This window comes from the organism of the source record quoted next, assembly GCF_019968955.1.
Source record: "MAG: Porospora cf. gigantea A chromosome Unknown PgA_NODE_965_length_9066_cov_416.46, whole genome shotgun sequence".
Taxonomy (NCBI): domain Eukaryota; phylum Apicomplexa; class Conoidasida; order Eugregarinorida; family Porosporidae; genus Porospora; species Porospora cf. gigantea A.
The window spans coordinates 1-9,066 of record NW_027151992.1 but is presented as its reverse complement, the minus strand read 5'-3'; the positions used below and the strand labels follow the sequence as shown (position 1 = coordinate 9,066).

Genomic DNA, 9,066 nt, shown 5'->3' with positions numbered 1-9,066 from the left:
GACATTATTGCCGAAATCACTGCTGAGCAGCAAGCGAGACCAGCGGCTAACGTTATAGACAGAGTTATTGATTACATGTATTCACACTGGTCATCAGACTAGTCCTGTGACAAGACATCAGACCTAGCGATAGAATCTGATGGAGCGTCTAGAGCTTGGGCTACACGAGCCTTCTTCTGCTTGTTTCGCTTGGAACAGTAAACCACTCCACCCGCAATCGCAATCAGAGCGGCGACTGCAACTATAACCCAGACCCAGGTCAAGTCGCTGGAGGTCTCATCACCAGGAAGACGGTCAGGCTTGACATAGTCGGGGCTCATCTGATATACGAGCTCTCCACCCTCTCGCAGGTTTTCCCACTCCACAAATAGTGGGTGTAACTTCAGGCCATTGAGCGTGACGCCAACCACCTTGTCGTTAGCACCTCGGGTGCCGGAAAGCGCTTCAGTCGTCATATGTAGAACGTTACCGTTGCCCATCTTGATGCTAATATCATCGAAGAAAGGAGCGCCGACAGTGAATGTGTTCGAGCAGCTATCAAAGGGGTACAGCCCCAGCGACGCCCAAATCATCCATGCCGACATCTGTCCACAGTCCTCATTGTTGATCAGGCCTGCAGGCTGCGGCAGATAGAACTTATCCAGCACCTTGCGAATCAAACTTTGCGATTTCTCCCCGTTATAGACGAAGTTGTAGAGATAGGCGTTGCTATGTGAACTCTCTTCTCCATGTGCGTACGACCCAATCCAACCGCTGATATCCACGTGAATATCTCCTTCCATATCGGGGTTCTGGGTGAAGAAGTTGTCCAGGTCAGCCTCGAACGCCTTCTCACCGCCGTGAAGCTCGATGAGCCCATGCATATCCTGCGCCACGAAGTAGTTGTATCCCCACATGTTACCGGCGATCCAGTGCTTGTTGAGTTCGTCCCAGTCGTGAACGTTGAAGTCGCCGAGGAAGACGCCGTCCTTGTCCTTAGGCCAGAACTGCTTCTTGTCGGCATTCCACAAGTTTCGGTAGTTCATTGAGCGTTGTCGATAGTAATCCTCCTCCGGGCGCTTCATTTTCTTGGCCAGTTCGGCGATGCAATAGTCCTCAAAAGCGTACTCCAACGTCTTTGATACCGACTTCGGCGTATCGCCAGCGACGTACCCACGACTCAAATAGGAGTCGAGCGCGCCATCTCCGTCGCTGGAAGAGTTGACGTTGAAGTGCGCAATATGCGATACAGCCTCGAAGACGGCATCCTCGTTGACGTTGTCGACGCCTCGAAGCAGCGCGTTCACCACCACTGGAACACTAGGATACCCGATTTGTGTGATGGTGTCACCTCCCATCAACTCCCATAGAGCGATGTAATTGCCGGTGTGATAACGAGAAACGATGGAGTTCACCCAGTGCGATGTCTTCTCAGGTTCTAGGACAGAGTGTAGGGGGTGCAGAGCCCTGAAGGTGTCCCACGTGCTGAAGGTAGAGTAGTTGTCGAAGTCCGAAATCCCCATCTTCGTGCCTACCGCGCCAGTCTGGTGGATTTTGTCGAAAGACACGAAATCGCGGCTGACGTCAGTGGTCAAGTTCGGATGAATGTGAGTGTGGTAGAACCCGGAATAGAACACCTTGAGTCTGTTCATATCGGGGCTCTTCACAGCTAGCTTGCCTAGGGAGTCAGACCACACCTTCGTGGACTGCTTGTATTGCGTATCGAAATCGAAGACCTTCACGTCGTGCTCCAAATTGAGCTTAGCATTCTCAATGCTGGTGTGACTGATCCCTACATGCAGCAGCAGCTCCTCAACGGTGTCCTCAAACTGGACAAAGAAGGTGCGACAGCGGGCATCTCCTCCATAGGGGCAGAGGGAAGTCACCTCTCTCTCAGTAGAGAAGTCAAGCGGGTCGATCAGGTACTCGAAGCTTGTGCGGTCTGTGGGGGTTGCGTAGATCCTCTTCATCGGCTTTGAAAATTTGATGTAGAAGTGAGTTTTGCCTTCCTTTGGCAGGTGGGGGTTCAGGTAGTTGTAACGCCAGCAGTTGTATCCACAGTGAGCATAACCGCCGATTTCGTTCTCACTGATCCATGTTATCTGGGTGGCGGTGACAATGTTAGCATGTGGAAAGAGGCGGTTAGTTAAGTCCATGACGACGAGGGGAGAGCCTGCAGCCCCCGGCTGGAACGTGTAGCGGTGAATACCGGTGCGTTCGAGAGCGGTTAGCTCCGCATAGACATTGTGGGTGCTGAGATCGACACCGTAATAGCCAGGCCAGGCCTCCTCAGCATCGTGACTGAAAGAGGACCGCCATCCCTGGCACATGACTGTGTCGGCTCCAAGGTTTGTGGAGTTGGTAGCCCAAACATGCTCAGCCATGGTGTCGTTCATCCCAGAGGCCATGAGCTTCTTGACTTTGCTGAACACAGACGTGGGCTGTGCCTTGGCGTCGCAGGCACTGGCACAATGCCATGCTCCAGCGTCATCTGTGCAGTCAGCGATCATTCCAGGAATCGCAGGAAAGGTAGGATCCACGTCTCCAGCGCTGATTTTGTCCATGTTTGCCCTGATAGGGAACACTCCCACGTCTCCGGTATCCGTCCAACCCGTTCCGCTGAGATTGATGTGAGAGAAACAACGCATACTCTTGTCGTCGTAGTGATAACCCGAGCAATGACTCCAATCCCAGACGTCACTTGTAGGACTGAGCTGTACCATTCCGAAAGGGTAAGTCGATCCGGGAAAGGTGTGGCCGTCCGCACCAGTGCCCACAAACGGATCGGCATACGTCATGTGGATCTCTGTGGGTCTGGTTGGGGCCTTAGCAGGCTTAGCCGCTGCGACTATCGACATCAAACAAGCCAGTCTACTCATAGCCAGTTCTGATTTATACTGTTAACGGACTGATTTAGTGAGATGTTGTGGGGCTCTTTATGTGAATGTCATGCACAGAATTCGTCGAGGACTGACTCCAAGTCGCGAGTGGTTTCAACGATTTGAACATCTACGACCTCCAGCTCCGACTGAGTAGGCGTCTGAGGTTCGCCATGAACATGCATGTTAATTTGTGGTTCTATGCCCAGGACGGGTCGGCATGCCTCGAACTTTGCCAAACGGGCGGTGACTCCCAGCGCCTGCAACTGCAGTTGTTGGAACGATGTCTGTGGTCTGCAACACCCAGACTCACCAAAGCTGCTGCCAGGTCAGTTCTTGCCTGATCGGCCTCCGTTTTGATACCTGAGGACGAGTCTGTATCGAATGGCACCCGAGTCCCACAAGTGAGCTCCTTAATGTAGCTATCCTTTCGAAGAAGCTCCTGCTCGAAGCCTTTCCTTTCGGTTTTCAATGAGAGCACTTCCTGATCCAGTTGTCTGCATTTCTCATCAAGTGCCGCCCGAGCCGTTTGCAACGCTGCAGCTTCGCCCGCCATCTCCTCTAAGGACTTTTTCTTGTTTTCAACCTCTTCTTCGCACCAACCTAAGGACGCTTCCAGCCGTTGTACTGCTCCACGCAAGAAGTGAACCACCTCCTCCAGTCCAGCCTCAGGCGCGGATACCAGGCGCTCTGGGGACTGCTTCTCTATCTCCTTTTCCAGAAGTCGCGCATCAGCCTCTTGTACACGTGCAGACAGGTCAAATATCTGCCGTCGCTGCGTACGAATGGTCTCTTGCAACTCGGAGAACGTGGCTTTCCACATATGTTCGAGATCCGTTTTCCCCATGTCGAGGTACGCAGTCTGCTCCTTCTGGAAGCGCTCCAGCTTCTGGTTGAGCACCGCCGTCGTGTGCTTTTCTGCGAAGAGCTCCTCCTTCGTGCTGGCGAGTTCTGTGGCCAGACGCTCGTTTTCTTTGGTGTGGAAAGTTTCATCTGCTGCTACACGACTGAATTCCTGCAGCTCAGCCTCCCAACGGGAGATGTAACTGTCGAATTCTGCTAAAGATTCCATTGCCGGGCCTCACAAAACAAAGTCACAAACTACTACAAGGCAAATCACGCTTGAAGCAAGAAAGTATGTGAAGCTTTACGAAACTAGTAGGTAAGTACAAAGAGGCACGCTACTGGCCATAGCACCATGAATGAAGTAAATGCGCCGGAAGTCAGTAGCTACATAGGCGCCAGGAGCACCGCTTCGGAAAAGCTGACCCATGCCGAACTCCAGAGCCCCCTCGCGATTGGACCACATATGGAAACCTATAGACCCTTGAGCCTCGAAAACTGCCACCTGCTTTAGGCATCGCAGATGGTTCCCGTTTTGTCCGACCCCAGATACGTTTTTATCTAGCTGTCTTCGGATCTGTATGTAAAAAAATTTGTAGTCAACAAGCACAGAAGTCAAACATACCGTAGAAGGAGGTAAAACATGCACAGGAAAACAATTGCGGTGAGCAGCGCTCGAGCGCCAGAGGGAGGTGGTTGACGAGTTTCCTGCCGAGCTCTGCTTCGCCCAGGTCTATAGTGGGGGTGAAGCTTACCCTCGGATAGTTCGGGCATCGAACTGCAATCTTCAGTCTTGCAGGAGTCCACCTCAATTCGATAGGCGCGCACGCCATTGGGGTCTAGCGGAGACAGAAGTTCGCCAGGGCGCATCTCGCTCAAAATACGAATTACACGTCACTTTAGTCGTCTTCAGTTCACACACGCCGCAACCACCTTGCCACGTTTCGCGTTCTTCTGTGCCAGGTGCCTGTTTGCGAACGGGATAGTGCCCCACCTCAGACGGTCGTTCATTTGATTGAGATAGGAGGCGCAAGCCGCCAGAAAGTACTCTTGCCGCTGCATTCGGCTGGCCAGGAGAACGAACAGATCGAGAAACAGGGGGTATGACCTGAGAGTCTGAGTCGGCATTGTGAAGCACAGCTGCGTCGGACATGTCACCCGCACTCACGTCCTTCAAATCGAATCGGGAAGACTGGCCCCGCGGAATACGTGACTGCACACTTCTCCACATGGACGACACAGGACCTGAACGCTCGTCGAAAACTGCTGTGTAGCTTTCACTTTCAGCTGCCAGCAGCAGGTTTAGCAGTCGATGGGACTGCTCTGGCGGCAGAGAAACCCAGAAGTCTTGGCGCCAGCAGACTTCTGGAAGGCCTTTGGATTCGAGAAAGTCTCTGATCATGGCAGCCACAACCACTTCCTCCACATTGGGAGTCACAGCAAGCAGCAGTTCATCCCACTCTCCCGTGATGACCAACAACAATGGGGGAGGGTGGGTGACGTTATTTACGACGAACTTCACTTCCAGGAGCAACTTGGCCCAATCCACAGATTCCTGTTCGCAGACGACCTCGACTACCACTTGTGCAGAAGTCTGCAGCTTGACTGGATCCCTCATCGCACTCTCGAAATAGGTGTGCAGCCGTGAGAGAGGATCTTGCAGACTTCCTCCACGAAGATGATGGTCAAGGAATTCAAACTGCAGGGGAGAATCTAAAAATGTCGCGAAGAAGGAGTCGAAGGTGGCATAACGAAAAACGAAGCTGCGAAGAGAAGGGCCACCCCAAATCAGAACGCCGGTGCCTTTCTCTAGGAACCGGGCCAGTAGAGCCTCACGATCCGCGAGTTCCAGCGCGTCCAGAATCTTTGCCGCTGTCGTCACCTGCTTGCACGCGACGGAAACTCGCAACAAGTCGTCGGGTTTTCGTTGAATGGAGTACAGCACCGCCAAGGTTTCCGCCGCGGCCGCTTGCAAAGAAGTCATCTCTTGGGGCCAGGCTGAGGCCCGCCGCAGGGTAGCAAAAGGGCCGAGAAGCTTTTGTAGAGGCGCCACCAATGCGGGCCCTGCATCAGTGGGTCCCCAATCTAACGCTAGAGACACCAAAATTGAGGGGCTCACTTCGGGGCATGTCTGCAGCCAGTGGACAACGGCATTGAACGCTTCAACGTTGGCGTCATGCAGCATTACACTTATGAGCGTTTCGTCCAAGAATTTGAGGTTGGGGAGGACTTCCTCGACGTATGCACATTCCGAGCACTCACTCAGGGAGTCGCCGTCGAACTCCATCCACTCCGGACCCCGAAGCGCTGACGACTTATACTCCGTCGTCAGCCTCAGAACAGACTCAGCGAAGGCCGCAGGATCCTGAGGAACTGCATCTCGTAGTCGGCGCCACACCTCCATCCACAACCGAGGCAACGCCGTGGTGTCATCCAGCGTCAGGAAGGCGCCTACGAAGACACCGTCCACAACCGCTGTCAAGTCGTGGACGCGGCCACCCTCTGCTTCCTCTATGAGGCCGTAAATTGCGTCGCGCATTTTGTTGCGGAGCCCGGCAACGTCCCAGTGGCCCGTGCAGTACCCGCGGCGTCGGACCCAAGTGGAGGTGAGCTCTAGGCACTGCGCCACATCCAGAGGTGCAGGCTCCGGCGCCACCGCACAGTAGAGGCTCCGGTCGTCTCGCAGCTTGAAGAAGGCGTGGGACTTCGGCGGCACAGAATCGCCAGAAAAAAGGCTCTGTCCGTCACTGGAGCTTGGGAGGAAAGCGCCCTTGTCCTCGCGCGGAGTCAGTAAGCCGGGAGTGGACCCGGCCAGCCGCCGCAACTCGGTAGACGTGAAGCTCTGCAGCACCTCGCCGGATAAGGCATGGACAGAGAGCCCTCCAACATGTAGCACCAGCAAAGCTGGCGACGAGTAGGGTGCCCGAGTGAATGGCGCCTGGTCAACATAGGAAACGTCCAGTATGCGTTGGGAGGTAGCCCACCTGGCGACCAGTACGGCACTGGACGTCTTCACTGCCGCTACAGTCACATCTTTGTCATGAGCCATCACAAGGAAGGAGCCCACCCACAGCAGCATCACCGAGAGGCTCACCTCTATGGGATGAAACAGAATTCGGCTAAGTGATATGCCATTCATGACCTTCACGCCAGTGGTGGTAGCCCAGGCCAGCACAGGGCCCTTCCAGCACAAGCCGCTGATCTGACCAGGACTGGAGTCCAGCAGAACGGCACTTGGGACAGGATCCTCAGTGTCCAGCCGCGTCACCAGGGCCCAAACAGACCCGTCAAGGGTACTCATGATGACAGTCGACACGGGTTCCTCTCCGAGATCCACTCTGAATCCAAAAGATGTCGGAGTGGACTTGGTTGCGATGTCAAATCTGATGTCCAACCTGATATGGACTCACCTTCGTCCGTCAACTAACAGCTGTATACCCTCATCAACGATGAATCCCTCGTGAGGCCCGCAGCGGGCGCTGACGTGTGGCTGGCCCGTTTTCTCAGACACCGTTGAGAACCCATCCTTTGAGAGTGCCAACCTCCGAGTTATAGAGCCCTCTCTCAAACACAGCTCTCCCTGGTCTGTGATAGCGCCCTCGAGACTTGTGTCAAGTTCGTGGCACGTTAGTTTGAGACCCATTATTGCACTTTTCACTCTGCGAATCGCTCCAACACGGAGCTAATACTCAAACGAGACTCGGGCTGAAGCCGCACCATCTGGGCAACAGACCGTGTAAACTTAGATGGCAGCCTCAGACGCTGAAGCTCTTGTTCCACGTGGCTGTCTTTTAGGCGTTCGAAAAGCTGTCGATAGTAGCAGTCGCTCTTGGCGTCGCATCCTGCAATCTCTCTGAAACGAGGCCTTTGAAGGAATCGTTGGCCAGTGGCGGACTCTGCGAGCGTGATTCCGAGCGAGAACACGTCGGATTTCAGAGTTGGCCGCCCATGAAGCACGATCTCCGGAGCAGTATACCCCTGCGTACCGTAGGAGACAGGCAGAATCTGATCGTCAGCCAAAAACTTGGTGAATCCGAAATCGGAGAGTCTGTAAGGTGCTCCCTCCGCTGTCGGCGACATAATGTTGGCTGCCTTCACGTCCAGATGAGCGCAGCCTCGGTCATGCAGCGCGGAGAGCGCCCGAGCCACGTCTCTCGCCATCTTCGTTGCCTGCGCCATTCGTACAGGCTCGTTGCGTCTCAGCGTACCGGGAGCGTTGTACTCTAAAACGAGACAGGGTCGATCTTCGCTTCCGATTCGAACGTTTGACGAAAAGTGGCAGCGCAGAAAATACTTGGCCCGAGGCCTTTCAGACTGTAGGGCGCGGTAGACGTCTAGCTCACGCTCAAGGTGTGACCGTTTGGTGTAGACCTTGACGGCGACAGGCTTGCCACGAAGCGTAGCTTTGTAGACGACACCCTCTCCACCTTGGCCCAGCAATGACCCTACGACGAGCTCACCCTCCTTTAGGACTCGTTCAAGGGATTCCTTTTGGCGCTCTGGCTCAATGTTGGGTTCCTTCGATTTGTGCTTCGTACGTGGAGCTTCTGGTGCGGGTTTTGGAGGAGGATCGGGTAAGCTTGGTTTCCTTCTCCTCGGCGGTAAGAGGTCCTCCTTCTGGGCGCGTCCTGTGTTTGTGTGGCGCTCGCGGGGCTTGATGCCGACGGCGCCCTTCTTGCCCTTCGGGGACGTCAATGGGGCCGCGACGCCCGAAAGGGCCACGAAACAAACCCGCCAGAGGTCAGGTTGAGGCGGGGGGTCACACAGAAGTCTCATCCAGAATATTCCATTAAAAGGTGGGGGGGGTTTGCTAGCACCTTTTCGTGAGCAACGGTCCTCTCCGCTACCGGAGCATCCACCGCCCCACACATTATGTCCTCGTCTCGTACGTTATTTACGAAATAGCAGATCAGAGCTTAGTGGTATGACCTCTGCTGGCATTGAACGTCGAGAGGCGTTCATATTAGCGGAGGAATAGGATGCGATTCTCCGGCGTAAGCTGTGTGGACCGCTACAGTTTCGTCCTCACTGATATCTCTCGTGGCGATACAGCCTCGTGTGGAACCCGTGAGGTATATTGTGTGTCGGAGCCGAGCGGTTGATTCAGCCGTCGGTGATGACACTACAGCGTTTCCGTCATACTATTCCTCGGGGTGCTCGAGGAGGATCATGACGAATACTGCGAGGAATCTCCAGGTCGCAGGCCACTCCTGGGGCCTAGTAGTTCCTCTATAAAGGTAAATCATGATGATTACTGTTAGATAGGGACATCTGACCCTCTGGATGATAGTTCTAACCCTGACTTGCTCTTCTTATCTCGTCATACTATTCCTTGTGGCTTTTCTTATCTCGTCATACTATTCCT

At 54.3% G+C, this 9,066-nt stretch overlaps 3 protein-coding genes across 7 annotated transcripts; all 3 read right to left on the bottom strand.

Moving 5' to 3' along the window:
• Nucleotides 1-98: 98 nt before the first annotated feature.
• Nucleotides 99-2,858, bottom strand: KVP18_002989 (uncharacterized protein; the record flags this gene model as incomplete). 2 transcript variants are annotated; one of them, XM_067954365.1, is made up of 1 exon in its annotated part: nucleotides 99-2,858. In XM_067954365.1, one exon carries the CDS (start codon nucleotides 2,856-2,858, stop codon nucleotides 99-101), a length of 2,760 nt encoding a protein of 919 aa, XP_067805499.1. The 2 variants fall into 2 exon arrangements, with proteins under 2 accessions (XP_067805499.1, XP_067805500.1); XM_067954366.1 differs by having other exon boundaries at nucleotides 99-2,837.
• A 68-nt stretch (nucleotides 2,859-2,926) lies between these two features.
• Nucleotides 2,927-3,930, bottom strand: KVP18_002988 (uncharacterized protein; the record flags this gene model as incomplete). 2 transcript variants are annotated; one of them, XM_067954363.1, is made up of 2 exons in its annotated part: nucleotides 2,927-3,145; nucleotides 3,172-3,930. In XM_067954363.1, 2 exons carry the CDS (start codon nucleotides 3,928-3,930, stop codon nucleotides 2,927-2,929), a joined length of 978 nt encoding a protein of 325 aa, XP_067805497.1. The 2 variants fall into 2 exon arrangements, with proteins under 2 accessions (XP_067805497.1, XP_067805498.1); XM_067954364.1 differs by having other exon boundaries at nucleotides 2,927-3,124.
• A 579-nt stretch (nucleotides 3,931-4,509) lies between these two features.
• Nucleotides 4,510-8,477, bottom strand: KVP18_002987 (uncharacterized protein; the record flags this gene model as incomplete). 3 transcript variants are annotated; one of them, XM_067954360.1, is made up of 4 exons in its annotated part: nucleotides 4,611-4,841; nucleotides 4,870-7,084; nucleotides 7,112-7,286; nucleotides 7,391-8,477. In XM_067954360.1, 4 exons carry the CDS (start codon nucleotides 8,475-8,477, stop codon nucleotides 4,611-4,613), a joined length of 3,708 nt encoding a protein of 1,235 aa, XP_067805494.1.
• Nucleotides 8,478-9,066: the final 589 nt, after the last annotated feature.